This window comes from Mustela nivalis (genome assembly GCF_964662115.1).
Source record: "Mustela nivalis genome assembly, chromosome: 17".
NCBI lineage: Eukaryota > Metazoa > Chordata > Mammalia > Carnivora > Mustelidae > Mustela > Mustela nivalis.
In genome coordinates this window covers 39,747,542-39,774,029 of record NC_139036.1, presented here as the reverse complement: position 1 = coordinate 39,774,029, position 26,488 = coordinate 39,747,542, and the positions used below count along the sequence as shown (strand labels likewise).

Here is a 26,488-nt window from a genome sequence, read left to right as displayed (position 1 = left end):
GTGTAAGACGGTCTGGGAGGAAACACAACAGACCCGACAGACCATCAATAAGCAGCTCAGCAAACGGTTGAGAGCCTGGGCTCTGGAGTGTGCCTGGGGCCGGATGCTGGCTCTGACATGTACAACCTGTGTGACCTTGGCCAAATCTTTTCCTCTTCGTTACCAGTGGAGATAATGGTACCTGGTGGAGCTGTTGGAAGGAGCTGGGATTGGCATGCAGCCAGTCCTCAGAAAGTGCTAGGATAACCTCTGGGGACAGGGACCTTGGCGCTTTCTTTACTTGTATCTATACCAAGACTGTGACAAGCATGTGTTTCTCTTACATGGAAACAAAAACCCGAAAACTGAAACCAACAAATCCAACTGAAAAAGCGATTGGAGCGCAGCACGGATAGGCATCCCTCCTCCTTCCATCCTCCAACGCCACCTGCTACTCACCGTCGGTGAAAAGAGGCTCAGGCAGCTTCCGGAAGAAGGACTTGAGCAGGCTGCTGATCACATTGAGGTCTTGCCAGCGCTGGGGAGAGGGCAAAGACGTCAGGCCCCAGGCAGGCCCATTGGGGCACCCATGCCTCCATGCTAGTCCAGCCCCAGAGTCCAGCCCAGCCCAGCCCAGCCCAGGCCATCCCTGGGGTACACTTGCAGCTCTGCCCAGACCAGAGATCTCGGGCTAAGAAGACTCATGGTGGGGGAGCGGGGGGGAGGCGGGTGGCAGAACAGTCCCCAGCTAGGTCCTGGCCCCTTGACCGACCGGCTCAGCCCCTCCCTGCTCCAGCAAGCCCAGCAGACTCCAACATTTGCCTACCCATAGATAGTACCAGCTACCTTCTTTGGTGCCACCACTGCAGGACAGAAGTGAGCAAAACCTCCTTGGTGATTGGACCTCTTTGGGCCTACTAGCACACCCTTGTGCCTCCCAGGGTCCCCCATTTAGCAGAAAGTCATCCTTGGACACCCCTCCCCTTTATCCATGACATAGCAGTTGCTCTCGCCTGGCACCTTCCTGTCTCACGCCTTTTGTACTTGACGATTCCCTCCACTAGAACTTTCCTCCCCTGCCCTCACAGGCCTGGCTCCTCACCCTGCCCAAAGGTCACCGCTTCTGGAAGGCCTTCCCTGACAGTGCCAGCTAACACAGCCACCGCTGCCACCACCCTGTCACCTGAGCAACAGCCCTTTGTTTCCTCCATGGCACTTGCTACACTTTGTCACTGCTGTATGCTTTCGTCTCTTTGTCCCTGCCTATCTGCCTGATAGGACTGCAGCGTCATGAGGAGCAGGGATCCTGTCTGTCCCATCCCCCACTGTGTTCCTGCCACGCGGTGAGCTCAATCAGCCCAAGCACTTCAATGATCTAAGACAGTAGTTCTCCCCAGCAGCAGAAATCACGCCCTCAGGCCATTTGGTGATACTCTAGAATCACTTTGGTTTCCGCGAGTGGGGGAGAGGGGTTGCCACTGGTATCCAGCGGATAGAGTCCAGGGTGCTCTTAAACTTTCTGTGATGCCCACGACAAAGTCCCGAGACCAAGAACTATTCTGCAGGAAGTGTCAAGATTGAGAAACTCTGTTCTAAAGAAATACGTTGTCAAATGCAAGAAAGAAGCATGGCTGGGTCTTTGGGCCTTCAACCACCAGGGGGCACCACCGCCCTGCGTAAGTCAAGGGTACCAGCCTTGCCAGGAACTACTCAGAGTAACTCCGGCCCAGAAAACAAGGTGAGGCTCTCCACAAAGACACCCAGCTCCACAATATGCACGCTCTGTACAATGGGTCCACAGCTTAATGCCACACCATCCCACAAACAGTACCTCCCCTCAGGCTCAGGAGGAGTTACAGGTACCCTGACCACAACACTTCACCTCCAGGGCACCTGGGTGGCTCAGTCGCTAAGCATCTGCCTTCAGCTCAGGTCATGATCCCAGGCTCCTAGGATTGAGCCCCACATCAGGCTCCTTGCTCAGCAGGGAGTCTGTTTCTCCTTCAACCCATCTCCTCTGTTCATGCCTTCTCTTTCTCTCTCTCTCTCTTTCTCATAAATAAGTAAGATCTTTTTTAAAACTTTAAAAAACAAAAAACAAAATCCAACACTTAACTTTCAGCAGTCCAACAACAAAGGACAAGACCGATGTCTGAGACAAAACCACCCATCCAACACACTCTGGGCCCTGACTTGGGCCGGCTGCCCACCAGCTCTGGCCATGCCTCTCCCCGGCTAAGGCCCAGCAAATGTGCTTCGGTGCAGCTTCTGCCCACCTGCCCTGTCACCTTCTATCCCTGAGGCAGGGCTCTTCTCATCTCCCAGCTGCCAAACCCACAGCTTCTGGACCCCTCCCCTGTGCGTGTATCCACCCCTCAGCCCCGGCCTCACTGGTACCCTCTCCTCCGAACCATGTGGAACCCAGCCCTTCCTCCTACCTCCCACCTCTGCCCATCCAGCAGCTCCCTCCACCGTCTGGCTTTGTGCCCCAACTACACCCATTCTCCAGCCAACTCTTGGCCATCACCCCAAATCTGGGAGCCCCCCACCCTAATTCATCCTCCTTCTCCAGCGCTACTCCTCAGTTTCTGCCAGAGACATACCATCAGCCCCAGCTCAAATGTTGGCTCTTCCCTGCGCCCCCTTCCTCCCTCCCATGTGGCCAGCTCTTAGAGCTGCTCCCATCCCCCGATTCCCCTGGGACCCCCGTGTCCTCCTGGCCCCTGGCACTTCGCACATAGCAGCAATTTCTCCTGTAGATGCCCTGCTTTGCGCCTCCTTCATTCATACCCACCAGGCATAAGCTAGAGCAGACCCCACTTTTGGCTCCCCGTTGCCCATGGAATCAAGGTCAAAGGATTCACTGGAGCCATCAAAAGCCCTCTGCCTCCTGCCCTGCGCCTCACCCTCCCCACTGCCAAGTCCAGGAAGGAGGAAGGAGGTGGGTCCATTCTCTCCCGACACCCAGGCCCTTCTCTGGGGTTTTGAAAAATGTCATCGTTCCCAGCCGGAATGAGCTTCCGGTCCACCTGCCTCCTTCACTTTCATCTTTAAAGATTCCAACACTCAAGTTTCCTGCCTGCGCCAGCCCTCAGTGTCTTCTCCTTCCTCATCACACAATCTGGTCCCTGGTCAGATCAGCCTTTTCTCTCGCCTCCTATCCCACATGGCATGTCTCCCCATTTCCTCCCCAAGGGCAGGAAGACTGTCCCATATCACGATATGGGACTCATGGGACTTCACTGCCCAGATCTGTGGTCTTCCCAAACATCTATCTCAGCAGAGCCCCTCTTCTCAAACATGAAAACCCAATATGAAAATAATGGACATTTAAAAAACAGAACAAAGCAGACTGCTCTAGTTCAAGCCAGGATGGGGGCTCCTGACCTGCTCCTTGCCCCCCACAGCTCCTCTGGGGAACACAGTTTGAGAAACACTGGCCCTGCTGCTGCAAACACTTTTGTTATTTTTCTTGTTCACACTGAAATACATTTCTGGCTTTTTTCCAGCTTCACTGAGCTGTAACTGACATGTAACTTACAGGGAGCCCTTAAGTCAGGCTGTAAGATTCCTTCCCCTGCTGCCTCTGTCTCCCCTGACCAGCCCTCCACCTCCCTGAAGTGCTGGCTGCTCCAGAAAATACCACATGCTCCCCCTCTCCGCCAGGGGTCTGCAAACCACAGCCCAGGGCTCCAGACCAGCCCGCAGCCTGGTTTGTATGGCCCTGAAGCTAAGAAGGGCTTTTCCATGTTTAAAGGGCTGTGAAGAAAGAGGAGGAGGAGGAGGAGGAAGAAACCGAGTGGTAACCAACACCTAGAGCGTTTGCCATTTGGCCCTTTGCAGAGAAGGTGAGTTGGTTGCTGGCGACCCATCAGAGCCCACGCCTTTGCCCCAGCCATTCCCCCAGCCTGGAATGGCCCTACCCGGCTTTCACTGGCATTTAGTGAATGGCTATTCATCCTCAAAGTCCCAGAAAGGATTGCCGTCAAGGGCTTCCTGTCCGTGACTGGGTCTATCTATCCAGCTTTGGCCAGGGTCATGCCCATCCCCAGGACTAGCTTGCCAGGGCAGGTCCCGCCTCGCCTGTCTCAGGGCCCTGGCCTACTGCCAGGCACATTGCAGGGTCCAACAAACACCAGAGAGACACACACACACACACACACATCGCCTTGCCCCCCTCCTCCGCTGTGCCCACCTCATCCTGCAGGTTGATGTCGCCGGGCCCACGGTTGAGCTGCTCCTGCAAGCTGGACACCACTGCATTGTTGCCTGGCACCCGGTAAATGCCTGTGGACTCCAGCCCCCGTGCCTCTACAATGCGACAGCATGCGGCCACGATCAGGGGGACCCGCTGGAGACACAGGCAGGGCAAGCATGTTAAGAAGGCGAAGGGTAAAATTCCCCACCAGTGGGCTGGAAGAGGTGGGAAGGCCAAGGCGGGAGCAGAGCAAGGCCAGAGCTGCTGCTGAGAGCCCTGTGCAGGGTAGGGGAATGGGGGGACATAGGCTCTCACAGCCTCCAGTCCTCTCCAGCCTGGGGGTTAAACAGAACACCAGAGCCTCGCCGAGGTGTGCCGAGGAGCACCAGCTGCGAGCCTGGGGATTCTGGGCTCTGCCTTAGCTCTGCTGTCTCCTCCCTGGGTGCCTCCCCAGCCCTCCAACTGCTGTGTCTGCGAGATAGAGAGCTGGTTTGCACCTCCCTCAGCTCTGGCCCTAGGTACCCTGGGCTCCCCCATTCGCTGCTCACTCTAGAGTATAGTGGAGACTCACCTGGTTCTCTATGGCTGGCTGGCATTCCTCTAGCCGGACCCCAAATGCCCTAGGGGCTGCCTTCTTGTTCTTCTTGATGATGTTGATGCCCCAGGGGGTTTTGGGAGGGGCGGCACTGTCATCTGGGGTGGGGGAAGGCAGACAAAGCCAGGGTGAGCTGGGGGGGCCTGGGCAGGGGCAGAAACCACACATGGTCACACACACTCACCCATGTTTGGAAATAGGGGGGCTCCATCAGAGAAGCAACTGGAATGCTGAGGGCTGATGGGAAATTATATCCTGAGAGAAAGCCTAAGAGATGAGGGTGTGTTTTCCCGAGGACACAGGCCTCAGAGTACTGTAAGGATTTCTATGTGGTCTCGAGGGTTAAAACAATAAGGTAGGAGCCATAGATTCTGGTATAGCCAAAGAAAAAACTTCCTCCCAGCCTAAAGTATATAAAGATGGAAAAGGATGCCTCCAGAGAAGATGGGTCTCCTGCTCCTGAAGGGACACAAGCAAACACTTAGAGGCTACCCAGCTGGGATGTCATGGAAGGAAATCAGGTTCCAGGCCCTTCCAGCCCTGAGACTCTGAAAGCCCCCAGACCCTCCCAGGCACATACCCACAGGCACGCACATAGGCCAGCACACATACACACACACACAAACACACACACACACACAAGCCCACAGCTCCCACGCACACACAGGGCTGACCCCCACCGTCCCACAAGCACGCACACACATCACACCCTCAGCAGCCACACCTTCCTACCCTTGCTCCCTGCGGGCTGGTCCTGAGTCCTGAGGCCACGTGCAGTACTCTGTTTGAGGAACTCAGACTTGAGGCCCCCCAGGCCACGAGAGATTTTGGGGGAGGAATCAGCTTTGGGCCCAGAGCTATGGCTGTGTAGGAAAAGGGGGAGAGGAGAAGTCTTCATCTGGGGTGCGCTGCCATGCCACGTGCCCTGGCCTCCTGCTGCTCTAGACCCCCTCCCCAGCCCTGAAGCAGTGGCCTCAAGGCCCCCAGCATCTTGTGTGCCCCCAGCAAAGGGGGACTCGAGGGCTGCCCTCGGGCCTAGCGGTGGGCCAGGAGGATGGCCTCTGTCCCGAGTGCCCCTGCCCCCAGCCAGAACTGTCTAGGAGAGCCGGGTCTCACCTTACTTTGCGATAATCATTAAGCTTCTTGCTGATCAGAGCTTGGTTGGCACAGCCGGGGTCCTGGAGGAGAGCAAAGAAAAAGTAGACCCCATCAGTGTCCACAGCCGGCCGACTCCGGTCTCATCCCTGGCCCCTGCCTCCACTTCGCCCCCCCTCTCTCCTCCACCTGCCGGCTGGAGGGCTCACACCCTAGAGCGAGAAAGAGCAGGGCTGGACTCCCGAGCACCCCCTCACCAGCTGTGTGACCTAGAGTAACCCACTAACCTCTCTGAGCCTCAGTCTCTTCCATAGCAGCGGAAGAGATAATAGGGCAACCTCAGGGCTGGGGTACAGAATTATGCAGGTGGCACTGATAGCATTCCTGGCAAGGCACAGAGAAGGTCCCCCATGACAGCAGCGACTGCAATAAGGAAGGTCACTTGGGACCCCTTGACTAGGCCCTGCTGGGGGACAGCCCGGCCGGCTCCCCGAGAGCAGGGGCCATAAGTTCCAAGGACTTGCCTCCCTACAGCGAGGAAAGGTAATGTTCTGAGGAGAGCAGAGCCTGGTTCAGCAAGAAGATGGGTCTCCCCTCAGGGAGAGCAGGTCTGTGGCCCAGGGGCTCTGTACTAGGGCCTCTCTCCCCATGGCCCGAGCAGGAGCACACATGGCCCAGGGCCCAGGCCCTCCATCCTCAGGCAATGAGCAGCCCGAGCTCAGGCCCCCCGTGTCACTTTGTGCCAGTGTGCTGGGGCATCGGGGTGTGGGCACCTGGCCAAGAGGGCGAGGCAGCACCGACACCCAGGCCCAGGCTCCTAGTGTGTGGCCGCAGCTGCCCAGGAGGGGGTGCCGTTTTAAAATTACCCTGAAATGCAGGCCAAAGCCCTTTGGCTCAACCAGTGCAGCCTGCTGCCAAAGGCCAATCCCCTTGGCCTCCTCCCAAGGTCAATGTGTTCATGCCCTGCTGACAGGCTAGCCCTGTCAGCAGTGCCAGCCGCTGGCCCAGGGGCACCTCCTTCTGTAATATCCTCCAGAAGAAACCCCTGCCTCCTGATACCCCATCAGAGGTTGGCCTGGAGCTGACCTCTCTGTGCCAGAGCCCGCCCAAGGCGGTAATAATAATTAATAATGATAATAATAATAATAATAATTAGTGCCATTCCTCCAGTTATTATGGTTCCTGCCAGCCAGGGAACCCGGAGGATGCCAGGTGCTCTGGGAGCCGGCGACTGCATGTTCTGTTCACACGAAAGCCCGGGGGGGGGGGGGGGGGGGGGGTTGCGAGGTGCACTCCTGTTAGCCCACTTCATGGACAAGGGACTGAGGCTGAGAGAGCTTAACAAGGTACACTGGCAGGTGAGGGGCCTCCCTGCCCCCCTGCCCTCGCTTTTTGCCACTCCTGGCCTAGGATGGGCGGTCGGGCCCTCACCTCGCCCTCGGCCCTGCTGTTCTCTCGGATCGCTCTGATCCAGCCCAGCATGTCATCCCGGTCCTCAGCCTGAAAGAGATATTCACAGAAGTCAGCGGTGGTCAGCCGGAACACGTGCCTCCTCTTGGTCTCGCTGTAGGAGATGTCCACCAGGCAGGAGCCGATGCAGACGGGCGCCGCCTCGTCCTCACCTGCGACGGCCGCCGCCGCCCCCGCCGCCGCCGGCCCGGGCTCCCGCCGCTCCTTGCTCAGCGAGAGGGAGCGCGCCCGCAGCGCGGCGTACACCCGCTTCCACTGGCGCAGGCCGCCGCCAGCTTTCTGCAGGGAGAGACAGGGAGAGGGGGAGGGGGAGAGACGGGAGGGGGGCGGGTGTGAGAGGCCCGGCCAACCCGCCCCGCCCCAAAGCCTGGGGAAGAGGGGCCAGGAAGAGGGGCCCAGAGGAGAGCTGCCGGCAGCCACAGAGGTGGTGTCCCAGCCCCTGGCACACACCCCTCCTGCCCAGCCCCTTCCCTGCCTGGACAGCCCCACCCATCATTTTCGGTGCAACCCCCACCTCCAGAGGGTCCCCAACCTTCCTTTCAACACTAGCATCTTTCAGTAGTAGCATTAGGGGCACCGCCCCCCCCCCCCACAATGCCCCACAGAAGCTGGCCGCCCAGCGGGGTCCACCTTAGGTAAAATCCTTGTAAACCTTTCCTAGTCCACACACTGCCCCTGCACAGCCAGACAGGTCAAGAGTCATCCATGGGCACCTGATCTCCCTGCTCTTCCGCCTCTGGCTCAAGGCTCTACTCAGTATCCTGGCTGCCTGGGCCCCCTGTGTTGCTGAAGCCAGTGGCAGCTTCTCTGACCTCCCCAGCCCTTTCCTTAACCCCTCTGAGACATGTGGCCTGGCCTGCTGCTCCTTCCTTCTCTAAACCCTCTCTTGTCATCCGGGACCCCATCAGTGCCCACTGCCAGCCAACTCAGGTCTCATCCCTGGCCCCTGCCTCTGCTTCGCCCAGGGTCCCAGTTTTTCCTCCCAATTCCAATGACTCCTTCTCGGTCTCCTCCACTGGTTTCCCTCCCCGCAACATCCTCACAGCAACGGTTCTTGACAGGGGTGAATGGTGCCCAGGGGACATCTGTCTGGAGACATTTTCAGTTGTCACACCTGGGGAAGTCCTATGGCATCCAGTGGGGAGAGGCCAAGGACGCTGCTAATCACCCCCACAATGTCCAAGATAGCCCCCCACAACTAAGAATCATCCAACCCCCATGTCACCAGAGTTGAGGCTGAGAACCTGCCCTAAAGGGGGGGGCTCCGGAACTTTCTCCTGGGTTCCCCTGTCCCTGCACGCCTTTCCCATGATGTCATCCGTGCCTGTGGCTTTCAATCCTGTCTGTCTGCTGATGGTGCTTCCCAAATTCCCAACTGTATCCTTGGTCTGCATCCCTCCTCCCCCCGCCACAGCCTTGCACCTCCCTGCTCAGTGTCCCCACTTGCTGTCCCCTAGGTGCTCTGCATACTACCTGCTCCCCATGGGCCACTTGCTTTTTGTCATCAAACTTACTCTCCACAGCACCCCTCCCCCAACTTCTCTAGCTCAGTAAATCCACCCAGATGCCCAGAAACCTGGGAGTTGCCCTTGACCCCTCCCTTTTCCTCGCCCTTAACATCCAATCCATCAGAAGGGCACAGCTGCTCTGCTTCCAAAATACCACCTGTCTCCATCTTTCCTGCTACCTACACCACCTTGTCCACACCAACCCCTCTTACCTGCACGACTACACAAACCTTCCTAGTCCCCCCCCTTGCCTCCTATAATCCACTCTCCAACCAGCATGGGGCTTGAACCCATGACCCTCAGACCAAGAGCTGCACACTTGACTGCCTGAGCCAGACAGGCGCCCCTGCAGCTGTCATTTTTTTTTTTTTAAGATTTTATTTATTTATTTGACAGAGAGAGATCACAAGTAGGCAGAGAGGCAGGCAGAGAGAGAGTGGAGGAAGCAGGCTCCCCGCTGAGCAGAGAGCCCGATGCGGGACTCGATCCCAGGACCCTGAGACCATGACCAGAGCAGAAGGCAGCGGCTTAACCCACTGAGCCACCCAGGCGCCCTGTCATTTTTTTGTTTTAAGATTTTATTTACTTATTTGAGAGAACATGAGAGCGGGGATGGTTGGAGGGAGAAGCAGACTCCCCACTGAGCAGGAAGCCCGAGACACGGGGCTCCATCCCAGGACCCCAAGATCATGACCTGAGCCAAAGGCAGATGCTTAACCAAAGGAGGCCCCCAGGCGTCCCTGCAGCCACCATTCAGAAATGCGCATGAGATCCCACCTCTCCCCTGCTCAGCACCCTATCCTGGGCTCCTGCCGCCCACTGCAATCAAATCTAAGAACTTCTGTGATGTGTCCCTCCCTCTCCAAACTCGATTTCTCCACCGGCTTCTTTCTCGCTGTGTTAGGACACAGGGGCCTTTTCTAGTGAACAGGCCAAACGCTTCCTTTCTTGGGGCCCTTGATCATGCTGTTCCTTCTGCCCGGAACTTCTTTTCTCACTTTTCTGTGTGGTCTCCCTCTTGCCCATTAGGCCTGAACTCAAATGTCACGCATATCACCTCCTCAGCGAGGCCTTCACAGACCCTGTTTTTCTAAAGCCTGCTCCCTGTTACCTGCAAACATAAAGGCCATCACGTGACCCAGTTCATTTTCCCGGGGTGCTTACTGCAACTTCCCATTACGCAGGATATGGATCTCTCCAATAAGTGGTAAGCTCCTGGGGGCAGGGAGCTTGTCTCTCCTCTGCCACATCCAAGAGCCTAGAGCACCCACAGGCGCAGGCTAAGAGCTCCTCAAAATTCACTGAATAAACGAATTAATCGTCCTCGGAGCACACTGAAGGCAGGGGCTCCATCTCCTCCCATTGGACCAAGGACTCCTCCTTTCTTTGGGCTGCTGGTCTACCCACTCCTCTTCACCCACCATGGGCCTCTGCCCTCCGAACAAACCAGGTGAGGAGTTTCCACGGCAGTAACACAGCCCCATCTGGCCACAAGCCCTGCCCACCACCACAGAGCTGCTGGTCCCAGGCAGGACTGTCAGAGCAGGAGACAGCATGGCCCTCCAGGGGATTTTTTTTTTTTTTTTTTTTTTGGTATCAGAGTGAGGTGGTGGCAAGGGGCCCCTGTGAAACCAAACTAGCTGAGTGACCTTGGACAAGTCAAGTCCCCTCTCTTGGCATCAGTGTTCCCTATTGGTAAAATGAAAAGTGCACTAGCGGGTCTCCAAGGTTATGTCCAGCTCATGCGCTAGGTCTGTGACTGCAGGGACCTGTGACACCCGTTCCCCCTTGCCCGACAGAATAGCCTCTGAAAGGGGCTGGGGGCTGGATGGAGGTCGCCCAAGAGACACTGGATTTGCTAGAGCAGATAACAGCTGGCTGGCCATCGGTTCCCCAGACAGAATAATGGCCTGCAGCAGACTTGAAGACCCCTCCCCTAACTCCCAGGTCACAGCAGCAAGGGGACAAGGGAAACAGGTCCTGGCCATGCCAGGAGTGGAAGGCCCTGTCCTCTAGAATGGATCAGTGAGCAGGAAGAGGCCAGCTCCCCTCCCTGCCCAGGAGACACTGTGCTGGGCCTGCCAGGAGCCATCCAGAGCTGGGGGCCAGGCTACCTGGTGGCCAGGAGTCAGTCGTTCTCCCCAGGCCCTCCAAGGGGCTCCAACTTTGGGCTGACAGGTTTTGTCCACCCTGGCTCCCCTTCGTCAGACCACACAGCTGGTCCCTGCTTCCCTCCTAGGTGACCCCTCACCAAACCTGCCCTGCTAGGGCCCTGGGGCTCAGGGGAAGGCCCCATCACCCCCATAGCCATCAGCTGCCTCCTCTATCCTCTCTCACCACCTGGCCATCAGCAAGCCCAGGCCATCCCTTCTGCAATCTCTCCAAATTGTCCCTCCCTGTCGGCCCCATGCCAGGACCTTGGTCAGGGCCCCCACTCTCGCTCACCTGGACAACGGCAAAGCCATTGTCTTCTCCTGTCACGGGCATGACCCTTGCCTCCTAGGCTCACATACCTCCCACCCCCATTGGAACCCCTGCAGAGGCTTGCCATGTCAGGGGTGAGGTCCTGCGAGCAGGCGCCAGACTCCCCACCTCAACATCCCCCTCTCGGCCTGGCTCGCAGTCACCTAGCACAGGTGTCCTCCTGGACACCTTCCTGCAGCCCTCCGAGACTGGGGTCACCTCCTACACACCACTCTGCTCCACTCGTCCCCTCTAACAGTCACAGACTGGCAACCATGTGCTTTCTCAGCTCATCCTCAGCCCCAGCAGGGCAGGACTGGCCTGGCCCCCTCTCTATGAAATACCCAGAACCTTGACCGCAAATCCGGAGCTTACCACGAACTCCGCCATTACCATGGACTGGACAAGGGCAGTGCTGAATGTCTGCCCCGCCTGGCCTCCCCGGCTCACTTCCCCTCACACCAGCCCAGGGTGCAGAATAACCCAGAATGTCCCTATCTTATAGATTGGAAAAGTGAGGCATAGAGGTTACAGGGGCTGCCCAAAGCCTGATGTTGGCCATGAGTGGCAGGGCAGGAACTCCAAGTCTGTGTGACTTCCCCAGGTACAAGACACCTAAAAGGCAGGACGGAAAATTCCAACCACAGCAGAAGACGAGCTCCCTGGGCCAGGCCCTGGGTACACTTTTGCTCAGGTTAACTCATTTAATCCTCAGCAATGGGGTTGTGTGTGCTAGGGGTTGTTGTTAGCTCTATTTACAGATGAGGAAACTGAGTCATAGACAGCTGAGTCATCCCAGCTGCCCCAGCAAGGCATGATGCTGTCAAGGGCCAAGCCCAGCGTGATGCTAACCACTCTGCTCCCGTCTGCCTGGGCTGCGTCTCCTCCTTCCTCCTCTGCCACAACCCGGCCTGGAATGGCCTCCCCACCCCAGGACCCAGGGGCCCCACCCTCTCGCATCAGGATCCTGTTTGTTTCTCCCTGCCACCCTCGGGCCCAGCCATGTTCATCGCTCACCTGGATTGCTGCAGTGGCTCTTACTTGGTCTTCTCGCCTCGGCTCGGCCCCTCCCTAATTCATTCCCCAGGAAGCCGAATCAAAGGGGCCCCGGAGCTTTCAGTGGCCCTCAGGAGAGAGACTAAAATCGCTCCTTGTCCTGTAAGACCCCTGAAAAGGCTGACTTCTGCCTTCTTTTGGGGCCTGAGCTTCCCTAAGAGAATCACCCTGGCCTTGCTCCCTTCCTTTCCCTGAGTTCCCGTGTCCATCTTTGGGGTGATCCACTAGCCAAGGCTCCCTGTGGGATGGTTCTGTCCGAATTTCAGGCATGCTGACCGGACCCCTTGCACCACAGAGCCCATCTCTCTGATTAACCTCCTTTTCATGAGTTCTTTAGGTCCTCCAGGAAGCTCTTCCTGACCTCTAATCTCCAGCCCTCACGCTACAGCCTTGGCTGGCCTCTCTGGCTCCAGAGGCTGTGGGGTGGGTGCAGAAGCTGGAGAGTTCTGCCGGAGACAGCTTCCGTCCACCTCCATCTCATCCCAGCAAGCACCTTACCTTCCCCTTCTTGGTGAGGACCTGCTTATAATACAACCAGCCTTCTCTCCTGATGTCACTGAAGGTGGCGTCCGAGAGGTCAGAGGTCGAGTGGCGCTTGGAAGGAGCATCTGCGTCTTCGGAAGTGCCCCAGCTATCCAAGGACTGCAGTGAGACAACGGAGGGCAACTTAGGGGGATTGCCATGGTGCCAGCATGCCAGGAGCCCCATGGGCCTGGCGCAGCCCTGCAGGCTGCCGTGCTGTGTGGTCTCAGGGGCCCTGCTTGCCCTCTCTGGTCCACTGCACTGAGGTCACAGGACGCATGCGCTGAGGAAGCCAGAAAGGAGGAAAGGCCATGACCTGCCGACCCCATGCCTCCCCACGCTAGAAAAGCCAATCTGGAGCCTCCTGTCATTTTATAGACTCGAAGAAACTAAGGAAACAGAGGAAGTGATTGTGTTGACATGGAGTTAAATAAACAGGAAGTAGAAACATCAACAGAGGCTGAGTTCACGGAGCAGGTAGTCATGTCCACAAGGAGTTAAACAGAGGAAGTGATAGTGTCAACATGACTCCAGCAACAGAAGTGACAGGTCAAGGGAGAGTTAAGTAAGCAGAGGAAGTGATAAGGAGTAAACCAGGTGACAATGGCCTCAAGGTGTCAAATGAACTGAAGATCCCAGATCCCGAGGGTTTGAAATCAAATGGCTCTTCCAGTCTGTCCCTAATCACAAAGAGGGAGGGCCATCTCAGAACTGAGTCCCCACTCATCGCCAGGTGCGGAGCCTGGGAACTCCAGCCTGTCCTTTGCTCTCAGTCCTGGGTCCCCCTCCTTGCCCATGTCCCCTGTCCCCTGAAGATGCCGCACACATAATGCCCGATGCCACCCAGTGCGGGCAGCTTTAGGTCCCCACAGGGAGCAAGGAGGCCAAGTGAGATCCCTGTCCTCACGGAGCTTACATTCTAGCTGGGACCCAGGCAAGAAAGGGGACAGATGCATAAACCGTGTCACCGGAGGACCGCTGAGGAGAAAAACCTAGGAGCTGGAGGGAGGCATGACCTGACAGGGATGAAGGCTAAACCCTCAGAAAAGCTCAGAAAAACCTGAAGAAAGTAACCAAGTGAGTCACGGAGCTATGGAGGGGAGTGTGTGGAAAGGGTGTTCCAGACGGGGGAACGGCAAGGGCCACGGCCTCACGTGCAACGGCGTGGGTGTCTCTAAGTGATGACGGACGCCACACCAGGGGCATCGGGCCCAGTTGGGGAAGGGGAGACGGGAGCTGGAGGAGACCATGTCCGGTCACTGGGCTCCGCGGCTGAGGCAGCAGTCACTCCCCAGCCCCCCGGCACTGTCGCCCGTGCGTGCCCTCACCACTCACCCCATCAGTAAAGAAGCTTCGCAGCATCCGCAGGCTGGGGACTCGGTTTGGCAGGCGCCTGTGTGTGAGAACGGAGTGTGAGGGATGTGGGGGGCACAGCTAGGACTTTCCCCCCTAAATCCAAAGGCTCTGGAGCCTTTCAGGGAGGGAGCTCATCGCCCTGGTGTATAGGGGACCCCCAGAGGGGGTGGCGGTGCTGACCCCCAGGTAGGATGGCCGCGGCCCATCCTCACCTCAGAGCCCTGCTCTCCTCCCGGAAGGTGTTGAGCCCATCGTCGCAGGACTTGGAGCGCTCTGTGGTGATGGCGAGCAGGTAGGAGGAACGGCGGCCGGCCTTGATGCTGCCTGCAAAGCCGCCCACGGTGGGCCACAGGGTCAGCAGGGCGGTGGGGTCGGGGGCTCCCGCAGCCCTCCTGTCTGGGCTGGGCCAGGAGGCGACTCTGCCTGGGGACCCCGGGGGTAGCAGAAGCCAGCAGGAAGACGCCAGACATGAGGTAGCGGTAGCCCAGCAGGGACCCCCCACCCAGGACCAGACAGCGAGGGAGAGGATGGAGCTGGGGTTCAGGGAGCACTCACTGCAGTCCTGGGAGTAATGGCGGCCAAGGGCAAAGGTGAAGGTTGGGGAGGAGGGGCTGGTGCCCAGGACAGGGGCTGAATTCATGGCGCTGGAGACCACGGCGGAGGCGGGGACATGCTTGGCTTGGAGGTCAATGCTGGGGCTGGTGGGTTCATCTGCAAGCAGAGGGAGTGGTGGGTAAAGGTGGCTCAAAGCTGAACCTGCCCACCCCATCCCCAGCCTCACCTCCAGGCCCAGCCCACATCCCCAATGCTCAAGCCCTCCAAGGCCCTGCTAGCAATACGCCCGTGGCCAAGGGCTCCCCCCACACCCCCAGACTGTGAGCTCAGCCCCTGCCTCCCAGATGGGGTGGTTCTTTACACTGAGGTGTGACCCAGGCCGGAGACTGAGCCATCCTCCCTAGACTGGGCTCCTAGACTAGGAGTCTCTTAAGGATAAAGATGGTCTCCCTTCATCAGTTGGAGGCTCTTTGAAGACAGGTGCTATGTTTCTCCCTCAGACTGGGAGTAGTTTGAAAATAAAGGCTTTACCTCTTGCCCCAGACCAGGAACTTTACTAAGGCTGTGTCTGCCTGCTCAGGGGCTAGGTCTCCTCTCCCTCTTCCCCCTCACTCCCAGGAGCTCACACAGCGTGAGCTCAGCACGCTCAGCTCCAGGGACCATCTCTAGGCTCCTGGCTCCCATGTCTCATGATCTTGCATCTGGTCTTTCTCTCAAGCCCCTAGATCCAGCCTATCCTGCATCCTCATGGACAATAGAGTGGTTTCAGCCTCACTTTCATTCCCGATATGGAGGTGAGGCACAACCCTCTAGTAAGGCCAGAAACCTGGGAATCAGCTGGCCTCTCCACTCTTGCCTCTCCCTTATCCAACATCTGTTCCCCAGGCAGCACACCTTCAGCACCCCCTCTGCTCTAAGGATAAAGTCCAAATTCCCCAGGGACTGACATGACCCTTCTGGCCCTGTTCTGATGGCCTGGAAGGGCACCCGGCCTCTCTCACTTCAGGGTCTTGGCACAGTCTATTCTCGCCCAGAACGTTCCCCCCTGACTAACTCCTTCTCATCCTTCAAGTCTCAGCCCTAATCTCCTTTCTCCAAGATTCTCTCCTTGGTGACCACGCCCCAATCTAGGCCATGGCACTCTTCTCTGTCTCCTAGAGCTCGCTATACTCCCATCACACACACACACACACACACACACACACACACACACACACACCCCATGGGGTTGTTCTTGTCCCATCATCTGATCACCTGTCCCTGCCGTGGGACCACACACTCCAGGAGAGCACGGAGCCTCGCTCGGTGCCTGATAGAAGTATTTGTCGGATGGAGGGTGGATGGAAGGAACGAAGAGTGAAAGGAACAAAGGAAGGGTAGAATAAAGAAAGGATGGAGGGATGGAAGGGAGAAATGAACGAACAGACAAAGGGAGGGAGGAGAAAGGGAGCAGGAAAGAAGCAAACTGAGGAATGGGTGGGTGAGCTGGTGGGTGGGTGGGTGGGCAGACAAAAGGGAGGGAGAGAGAGAGGGGAGGGAAGACAGGAGGAAGTAAAAACAGAGAGCTAAAGAGAAGGGGGGAGAAGAAAGAATGGGAGGGAGGGAGGAAAGGTGGCTGGAGGACAAATGAACAGAAGAAAGGATGACAGAAGGATTCAAGACAGCACAGAAGGATGGATGGATGGATGGACAGACAGAGAAAACAGACTGGTCCCATCAGCACTCAACCCAGAGTTCTGCCCATGATGACGGGTGGGTGGGGTACAGCCCAGCACCCAGGACCAAGTCTCCCAAGACAGCCACCTGCACCATCACTCACCAATGAAGGGAATGGAAGCCAGAGAATCTTCAGTGGTGGCCAAAGGGGCCACCTTCTTGCCAAGGCGTTCTACTCGCCCACTGGTCTCTGGCTCTGGGGACTCTTCACCAAACCCAAGGTTCATCTGTCTTGCAGGGGGCAGCTGGACCTTGCGGCCTGTGGGAGGCTTCTGCCTCAGGATCACCTCGTCGCGACGATCCTCAGTAGGAGGCTCCAGGGCCCGGGTGCTGGGTTCTGGGCGGACAACCCTGGGTGGTTCGGAGGCCTCTGGTGGGAACGATGCCTGGGACTGAGCCAAGCTGAAGGTGGGCAGCCCCCCAAAGGGTGAGTCCCGGAAAGACAGTGCGTGCAGGAGGCCAGTCCGGCGCTGGAATGATGGACTGTAGCTCCGGTATCCAATGTACCCGATGTCGTCCAGGCCTTGGAGGCCAGGTGGGGGCTGGGCCTGGGGCGCAGGAAGGTCCCTGGAGGAGCAGGCAGACGTGCGGGCCGACGGACGCTGGGATGCCCAGCCACAGCGCTCAAAACGGGGTGACACCAGTGCTCCCGGCCCCAATGCCTCGGCGGAGCGGGTGGCCCGGCTCAGGTAGTCATCAGAGCGAGCCCGATGCCAGCCTTCCTGACCCAGCTGGCTCAAGGCACCCTGGGAGGTGGAGCAGGGCCATGGGCGGTGGGCAGTCACATCCTCCAACCGGTCCTGGGAGGCACTGCGGGCCCGGGGGGGCATGGCAGGGCACCGTCTCTCCCCGGCCCTGCGGGGTACCTGGTTTGACAGCCAGTGTGACAAGGCCTGCTGGCATTCCAGTCTGCTGGGGGGCACCCGGCCGCCAGGCTCGGGGAAGGCACGGGGCGTCCGGGGCTCCGAGGGGAGGCGGGGGAAGGCACCAGGGCTGGGGCGGGGCTGGCTCATCCCCAAGGAAGGGTTGTCCGGATGGGTGCGGGTGGCGGAAGGGACACGGGGCCCCGGGTCACTCCAGGCAGCAGGACTCCGGGGGTCACTGGGCGGCGCTGAGAGGGGCTCAGGCACCATAGTGGCCCAGGCAGAGACCCGGGCTGGCGGGGCATAAGTCTTGCGATGGTAGCAGATTGGGGGCGGCTCTGGGATGCTTCGGGCCTCTCCAGAATACGGCTCGTTCCCCTTCAGGTAGGCATCCTGGGAGTAGGCCTGGCAGGGACACAGAGGCAGGTGAACAGGGTGGGACGAGTCCCACAGGGCAGAACTATAGTAGCCCTGGGAGGTCAGGACCCCAGAGACGGGGACTGAGAGAAAGGACCAAGCCCTGAGTGGGTGGGAGAGGGAGGGCATGCTCCAAAGAGAGTCGGGGGAAGGGAGGGAGAGAACAAAGAAATTAGAGGCCTTTGAGAGTCTCACACACACACACACACACACACACACACACACACAGAGTCTTTCTCTCTCTCTCTCTCACTGGAGAAATAGCCAGGATTTCTCGAAGACTTATGACAAGGACTGCCTTTAGCCACAAACATTCCAACATCTGTTTTCTGGGGTCCTCCCCCCCCATGCTGGCCTCAGCCGCCTCCCTGCTTCCTTATATCCAACAGTGCCCACGGTCCCTCTGTGGCAGAGCTGGAAAACCCCATTAGAGACCAGCCAAGGTGGCCGGAGACAAGAGGGAAACCGACTAAGGGGTGTGTCCACAGTGGGGTGGGCTGGGGATGGGCAGGGGCTGGGAAAGCCCGGCTGTCCCTCCATCCCCTGGACAGGGAGCTGGGGCCTGACTCCTGAGCCAGCGGAGTGAGGAGAAACTTGCCCACCTCTTGCTCACTCTGGGCCAGGCTTGGGGGAGGGGCCAGACTGCCAAAGGGGCGTTGGGCCACCTTCTGCCACCCCAGGCCTGGAATCTGGCACTGGGAGCTGAGGCTGACGCTGCATTGCTAAGGAGGGACAGGGCCCGCGCCCAGGCCCAGCCAAAAAAGGAGGCAGCCCCCAGGGACAGCGGCCTGTGGCCCTGGCCTAGCCTGGCCCTTGACGGGTGCCGGAGGCGGGGGCAGGGGCAGGGGGGGGCGATGCGGAGGGGGCTATCGCGGGGCAAAGTATCAAAGGTTGGGAGGGTGAAACACACAGACACACACACGGGCGCCCGCGTGCGCGTGCCACACCACAAGGAGATACCGGAAAATATACACCCAAAGACACACACACAGCGAAACACAATGAGACACAGACACAACAAATAACTCTATCTCCGGTCCCAGGCACACACATCATGTGATGAGGACAAGTTAGACCACACCCCCCCCACACACACACTCAGCCCCCTTCAGACCCACACACCCAGCCAGGGACACTCACGTACCTCTCCCTCCTGCCATCCTGCCGGCTCCCCGGGCTCCGCGCATCAGGGCGGTGGCGGCAGCATCTCGGCCAGCCTCCGCCCTCCCCCCCTGCTTGGGGCTAACCCCCACCGACCTCAGCGTCAGCCCAGCCTCTGTTCCCCCCCACCCCCAGGCTGCCCTCCCTGCGGCCACCCTCAGCCCCCACCGGCTGGCGCGCGCTCTCTCTCTCTCTCTCTCTCTCCCCCTCTCCGGCCGGCGGGAGGAGGAGGAGGGAGGGGAAGATGGGTGTGGAGGGGCCTCGCTGCGTCGGCGGTGGCGTCAGCAGCTGCCGAGGCCCCATTGGCCTCCAGCCTTGGCTCCCAACCACAGGAATGCCTGGGCCCCACCCTCTGGCTGGCCTAGGATGGGGTGGGGGGCCGGCAGAGGGCCCCAGATGCTGACATCTGGGGCTGCCTGCCCGCCTGAACTCGAACTTCTGGCTAACACAGCTAACGCAGCTCAAGGCGGCCCCTCTTCCCACCCCAGCCCTCCTCTGCCCTGGCAGGGAGAGATCCTGGAGAGCCCTAGATCCTGCCCTGTCACTCTCGCAGGGCTCAGCCTGGGGCAAGTGTACCCGCAGGGCCTTTGAGACTTGTGGGGAGCCATCCACATCTCTCTCAGCTTCCAGACTTACCTCCCCCTCCCCAGGAAGGACAGGGGACAATCCAGGTCAGAGGGTGGAGGTTCCCAGAGGGGCATGGTGCCAAGCATGGTACTGTGATTACAGGGATTATGCGAGCACATCCAGGGCCGAGGCCAGCCCGGCGGCTCCCAGGGCCTTCTGGGTTTGGCCCTCGGCCTTCTCCCAGGGGGCAGTGACCTTGGGGGCAAGCAAGCTGGCATCTGGCTTAGACCCATGAGATCAGGAAACTGGACACTGGGCAAAGAGGACTGGCCTGGGCTCTGGGCCAGGACTGGGGTCAGGGTGCCCAGAGAGATGGCGTGTGTATGTGTGTGTGTGTGTGTGTGTGTGCAGACAGGGACACAAATTAGTGCAGGGTACCCTGCATGCAGTCTGGGCGCCTGCTCTGTGTGTGGCCGCCCAGGGCCGGGTTCTGGGTGTTGCTGAAGTGCTCAGGGGGAGGGGCACTTGGCCTGTGCACCCCAAGAGTGTCAGTGTGGGTGACGGGGCTGGCACACCAGGCTTGAACAGGCCGTGGTATCTGTGGGCACACGTGCTGTGACCATGGCAAGCCTCTGTGATGTCAGAGTGTGCATGTGGTGGTAAGTTGGGGTACACATGCTGTAACACCCCAAAGTGTGTTGTGCTGGTGTGACGTTTGTGTCCCAGGAGGCTTGAGGAGGTGTGGGGTTGTGGCCATGGGTGTGGCGCCGCATGGGCCTGGGGCAGTGTGTGACTGCGCAGGGGAGAGCGGGGTGAAGGGTGGACACCGTGGTGTTTGTGTTGTGTGGCTGTGTATCTAGCGTATTGTGTGTGCGCAGTGAGTGGTGTGTGGCGTGTTGTACGAACAGCAGCACTCAGAGGTGGGGTGGTGTGTATGTGTGTGTGCATGTATGTGTGTGTGCGTGTATGTGGGGACACAGCTATAGGAGACAAGTTCACACGGGGCCAGGCAGGGAAGGGGTGTGGAAAACAGGCTCCTGGGAGCCGATGAGAACGTGCCTGTCTGGCAGGGCCCGCTGGGCCACCCTCCTTTCAGATGCCCTGGCAGGAATCTGGCCTGCCAAGGCCAGCGCCTCCCCCTCCCCCAGCACAGACAGCAGCCCTGAATGAAGCAACAACCAGCCCCAGCCCCGGGATGGGCCTGGTAGCCCCGATTGGGCAATGCCAGGCTGGGGCTGCCCCCGAAACTCTAATGTGCCTCCCAAAAGGTCCAATGCACAAAGGAGGCCCAAAGAGAAGGGACGTATTATGCCCCCAGACCCCAGGGGCCCTCCACCTCAGACAGCAGGACTGGACTCACCAGCTGGAGGATATCCTCATCCTTGGGCATGATGGAGAGCTCCAGAGTATCATCACTACAGAGACAGGGTAGGGGGTCAGGCCAGGCGGAGGCAACAGGGTCTGGGAGAACAGGGATCCTGGTCGCCAGGACACCCCCCCCCACCCCCTCGGGTGGTGGGGTCAAGGCGGTGGGATGCAGGGCCTCCCGCAGCGGGCTGGGAGCTATTACAGGAGAAGGGAGGCAGGGGGCGCTCACCTATTCTGGATCAGAGCTATGACCTGGGAGTAGGTCTTCCCAATGACGCTTTCCCCGTTCACCTTCACCAGCCGGTCTCCTGGAAAAGAGGGGCAGGGTCGCAGTGTGAGCAGGCCAAGGGGGCAGCCTGGATCTGAGAATCCCATTCTGACTGGAGGGTAGGGAGAAGAGACCCAGGCAAGTATAAGAAACCGGGAAATCCAGACAGCTCACCTGTGCGCAGGCCTGCTCTGTGGGCAGGGCCGTCATCTTTCACATTCTTGACAAAGATAGTATCCATGGGCTCCAGGCGGTGGTGCCGGGGGGAGGGTCCTGGTGGGCATCAGCCAGGTTAGCTGGGGAGGGGAGCTGCTGAAGGTCACACCCATGCACAGCTACACACACAGGGGACACACACTCAGAAGGATCACACCCACACGGACACAGATGTGGACCTGTACGTTCACAGAGATGGGGATGCACGGGTTGGGGGGGGGGAGACCAGAGGACACACCCCTGGGAGAACATAAACCCACATGGAGGAAAACCTAAACAGACACACAGGGTCACTCCTTAAATGCCCCTCGCGCCCCAGCACTGTGCCAGAAAGCAGACTAATAAGGACAGGGCAGATGGACAGAGGGATGTGGTCCTTGCCCTCCTGGAGCTCCCTGGCCAGCGGGGGCAGAACGTCCACACCCACAGACCCATGAACAGCCCTGCAGCTCAGATACGCAATGCCCACACCTCCCTCGTACCCCTTCCCCAGGGCAGCGCTCTAAGCAGAGCCCTCCAGCTCCCGAGATGGACGCTCACCCTCTCTGGACAACACATTACACCCCAGCAATTATCCTCTGCTGCTGTCTCCATCAGAGGAATAGGTCTATTCTAGGTCAGCTGGCTCTTGCCCTCATCCCTACGGGCCTCCGCGATGGGGACTCAAGGAGACTTTGTCACCATGGCTGCCCCACAGAAGCCCCAGTGGCAGAGAAAGAAGGATGCCCGTCTTGAATACCTTGTGTGGCAGAACGGGGCCCTTGGGGCTAGCAAGGGTGACAGCCAGGGGAGTCAGGCCCTCATCGGAAAAGATAAAGACCTTAGGGGTCCCCTTACACCCAACAGAAGCCCAGTATCTTTACCCCTGAGGACAGCCATTGGTCAGCTTCACGTACCGCCAGCCCCCTGGCTCTGTAGCCCTTGTCTGTGCCTCATTCTAGCCTGGGAGTAACTCCCAGGGGCCAGGGGTCAGGGGCCAGGTCTTAGAAAGCCACTGGCTCCCCAGAGCACCCCCAACTCTCAGTGTGGAATGCAGGCCCAGAGGGGGAGAAATTGAGAAAAGAAAAGAAGGATCGAGAGAGAGAGAGAGAGAGAAGATATCCAGACTGGACATAGGGAAAAGCAAAGACTAGAACAACAGTTGGGGGGGGGGGGTACAGGTGGACAGCAAAATTCTGGCTGACTTTGGGTAGAGGGGGAGAAACAGAAGCTGGAGGACAGGCCCCAGCCCCAGCCCTAGGACCTGCCCCCACCACTCCTTACCTCCTCCTCCTCCTCCTCCTCCTCGTCCTCCATTCTCTTCCTCCTGCAGGGGACAGAGAGGTGGGTGTGGGCCCTCCATCCAGCCCTCAGCAGCTCCGCCTGGGCGGGACCCTCGGAACTCCCCCACCTGCAGCCTCCCTCTTATCTTCCCGCAACTAGCCCAGCACCCCCCGGAGGGGGGGTGTCAGTGGGGGCATCAAGTCCCAGGGAATGTTCCCCAGTAACACGAACCCTCTCTCGTGACTGCTGATCCCACAGCCTTGTACCTCGGCCATCTGAAAGCCCCCAATCCAATGGGGGACCCATGACCCCTACCCCTGGGGAGCTCAAAGCCCAATGGAGGCAGTTCCAAACAGGCTAACCCACAGAGAGGATCCAGGCCCACACAGATAAGCAGGGAGGACAAGTACAAACGGTGGCTATCAGCTCTTAGAGAATGGAAGGGAAGGCCTGATTAGCACCCCTCTGGGGGAAGGGATTTTAAGGCAAGTCTGAGGAGGGAGGGGAGAGCGCATTGTGGGGAGCAGAGGAGCGCATTTGTGGGACTGGATCAGCTGAGCCGAGGGAGGAAGAAAGTGACACCAGCAAGTGCCAGAAGTCAGACGAAAGCTTTCGGGGTTGAAAGGACAGAAAGAGGGAGCAAGTGAAGGTTCCTGGGTGGGAGAGAGTGGATGTGAAATACCAGTTAGGAAAGAGGATTCTAGCATCTAGCGGGGCTAAGAAATGGAGTCAAGGAGACCACAGAGGGAGGCCCCTGGGATCAGCCTAGTAGTGAGAAGGAGAGAATGGATTTGGGGAGGAAACAGAAATGAGGGAGGAGAGAAGGTGAGGGAGACAGGACAGGGCCACCGGATGGCCCACTAGAGCTGGATGAGATGTTGGGCGTCATCGGATCTACCACTTTCCACAGACCATCCATCCATCCACGCAGATGACAGGGCATGAGTTGTCCAGGGTCACTCAGAGGCAGTAGCAGAAGTAGGGCTGAAACCCAGGACTCTCCGGCACCCCAGCTGGGACAGAAAGGTGACTGGGCCCTGCCCCTCCCCACATGGAGCGTGCCTGCCTGCTGATCTGAGCTGACAGCACAGTGAGCTGGTGGCAGGGGCAGACAGATGCATTTAGACCGCTGAGCTCCCCGAGGGCTCCCAGCCCTGGGCAGATCTGGAAATTGGATGGAGCCTGTCCCTAGCTGGCCCTGCCTGTGGTCTTCCAGCACCCCACATGCGCGAGGTCTCCCTGACACAGGCCTACCACCCAGCCTCGACCACTCAGGCTGTGTCTGTCCCACTCACCCCTCAGCTGGGTCTCCCAAGAGAAGGTGGTAGAGGGACATTCTAGAGAAGAAGGAAAGCAAAGACTGGAGGTCCCAGGGACCTAGGAGGCTGGGGCCCTTGGGCATCAAGGAGGGCCTGTGCCCCTCCCTCTTATATACCATCACCCGCGGCTTACACTCTTAAGCACGGCTGCAGCCAATGGGAATCCTTTAGGCAGGGGCCCCCAGATTCACACACGGATGAGGGCGCATGGGGCCGTGTACACGAGATGCATATTTACAGATATCCGTAGATACAGACAGACAAACACACATGCTCATGACCAATAGATGCGCACCCGGCTGTACACACAGAGTCAAGCAAGTTCATAGACCCAGGCAAGGCCCTGGCTCTCTGGCAGGTGGGACTGAGCTCCCCAAGGGACAGCCCCCAACAGCTGGTCCCAGCCCGGAAGGAAAAGGAGAATAGGGTTCACTGACTCCAAAATAAATCTGTTTCCTCCCCTGCTGGGAGACAGGTGGGAGAGGGAGCAGGGCCCTCCAGGGGAGCCCTGGTTCCTGCCTGGGGCCCCCTCGCCTGCCTCCCCTGAGCGCCTGCTTCCCAGGCAGGGAGGCCCTCCACCGCTCAGCCCAAGCTGCAGCCCCAGTTCCTGGACTCAGAGAGCCTGACATTTAAGTGAGGGCCAGAAGGTCTCTTGGTGGTCAAGTGGGAGGAGAGATGAAGCCCGGAGGAGAGGGAGACCCTCTCAAGGTCCACAGTGAGGTAAGAGCTTTAGTGGGATTAGAACCCAGAGCACCCTCCGTGAAGCCCGCTGCTCTCCAGAGCACAGAGCCCAGGCCAGAGCAGACGGGGACACTCCAGGAGTGCCAGAGGTGTGTGGAGACAGACTCCCCAAGAGCTTGGGCCAGGGAGGGGAACCACGAACCCAGCTTAGAAGCCAAAGAGAACACAGAGTCCCTGGATCTCCACCTTTCAGAGAAGATAGAAGGTTGTTCACCTTCCAAGGGCCAAGAGTCTGGCGGTGGGCATGAGCGTCCCGGCTCGCCCAGAACCATCCACCCACCCCTTCTCCTGGGAAGACCAAACCCAGAGCAGTTAGGGAGCTAGTCCACACTCACACAATGCAAATGACCCAGCCAGGGCTGTCCCTGCCTCTCTGGGAGCCTCCTTCCCTCCAGGCCACAGAAGATGGGCCATGGAGGGGGCGGGGCAAAGGGATCTCCCCTCCCCCCATTAAGGCTTCCTCAGGTGGGGCCAGGGCGGGCGGGACCAGGTGGGGGTACCTTCAGGCTGCAGTGCACCGCTGACTCCGGTGGGTACACGATGAAGTGGCGGAGGGTGAAGCCAAAGCCATCCTGGAGACTTTTGTGCAGCAGCAGTGTCCGTGGCCCCTGCCAGGGGAGGGGGCGCCCCGGGGAGCACCCATCTCTCGGGCCCAGTGGCAGCTGTGGGAGCACAGGGAGACAGGGTTGAGTGGCCATGTGGCCCATGCCTCTGAGTCTGCACGCTGCCTCCCACAACCAGGAGGAGGGATGGGGGACAGCTGGTGGGGGGGGGGCGTGGGCCCTGGGGGGTTCCAGGCCCCCTTCCCTGCTCCCCACCTCCCCCTCCTCCTTACTCCCTTCCCACCCTCTGCAGCCCAAAGCTGCTTCTTTCTTTCTCTCCCCTCCATCCCCACAGGTCACCTTTGCCTCCAGGCAAACAAGTCTCCCCAGCCAACCACATTCTCATTCAGGTCAGTTTGGCAAATGTTTACTGAGCACCTACTATGCTCCAGGAACTGCACATACAGACTGCTTGCTGGGGAAGTGCCTGCTGCCGTCCACGCTCACTGCTGCCTGCTGCACCATCACTCACACACAGACACACACACACACACACACGTCAGCATGCACTCCTGCAGTGAGAACAGCACACACCCAGAAAAGCACACTCTTGTGCAAAGGTGCACAAGGACGGACACACAGAAGAGCAAACACACACACACGCTTACATTAGATAGACATGTGCACACCCAGTTGCACACAATCAGGGTCTTGCACAGCACATACATACAAACACAGGCCCCTGGCATATGCTGCAGACACACAGACACGCACGTGCCGACAGACGGGAGCGCAAACATGCATCCTTCAGGAGCAGCAGCGACAGCAGGTGGGGGACTAGAGCTACAAGGGAGCAGCCCAGACCCCAGACAACCAAAGGGACTTCCTGAGGCTCTGGAGCCCAGCCAGAGGCCTGGCTATTCGTGGGGATCCAAGAGGGGAACCGGATGGGGGGGGTTGGGGAGGCCCTCCACTGCCCTCTGGCTGACCAGATGCAATCCTTGGGATTCCCCAAGATGACCTGGCAGAGGGTGTCTGAAGACCAGGCACACAGGTCTGCTTCTGGAGCAGGAGGGACAACAGCACAGACACCCCCTGAGAGAGGGCTCTCTCTTCAGATTCCCTGCTCAGACGCAGAGAGGGAAGGTGGGTGACAGGAAGGTGTCAGACAGACGCGCGTGACCAGGGCGGTGGATGGCAAGTTGGAGAAGACGGTGAAAAGCCAGGATGCCTCCCTTGGGGCTTTTAAC

At 58.9% G+C, this 26,488-nt stretch overlaps 1 protein-coding gene across 7 annotated transcripts in view; it reads right to left on the bottom strand.

Annotated features, from left to right (window-relative positions):
• ARHGAP23 (Rho GTPase activating protein 23) overlaps positions 1–26,488 on the bottom strand; it is a 78,330-nt gene that overhangs the window by 19,742 nt on the left and 32,100 nt on the right. For 4 of the 7 annotated variants that reach the window (XM_082704729.1, XM_082704726.1, XM_082704732.1 and 1 more), the window contains exons 2-17: positions 25,197–25,358; positions 22,645–22,679; positions 21,332–21,432; positions 21,119–21,197; positions 20,882–20,936; positions 16,617–17,781; positions 14,798–14,953; positions 14,455–14,566; positions 14,222–14,279; positions 12,863–13,006; positions 7,299–7,616; positions 5,889–5,950; positions 5,505–5,635; positions 4,749–4,870; positions 4,175–4,330; positions 439–517 (exon numbers count right to left, since the gene is read on the bottom strand). In XM_082704729.1, coding sequence (XP_082560855.1) covers positions 439–517; positions 4,175–4,330; positions 4,749–4,870; positions 5,505–5,635; positions 5,889–5,950; positions 7,299–7,616; positions 12,863–13,006; positions 14,222–14,279; positions 14,455–14,566; positions 14,798–14,953; positions 16,617–17,781; positions 20,882–20,936; positions 21,119–21,197; positions 21,332–21,432; positions 22,645–22,679; positions 25,197–25,358 — 2,935 coding nt within the window. Of the gene's footprint in view, positions 1–438; positions 518–4,174; positions 4,331–4,748; positions 4,871–5,504; positions 5,636–5,888; positions 5,951–7,298; positions 7,617–12,862; positions 13,007–14,221; positions 14,280–14,454; positions 14,567–14,797; positions 14,954–16,616; positions 17,782–18,937; positions 19,086–20,881; positions 20,937–21,118; positions 21,198–21,331; positions 21,433–22,644; positions 22,680–25,196; positions 25,359–26,488 lie in introns of those variants that run through there. The other 3 variants (XM_082704730.1, XM_082704727.1, XM_082704731.1) reach the window with 3 other exon arrangements.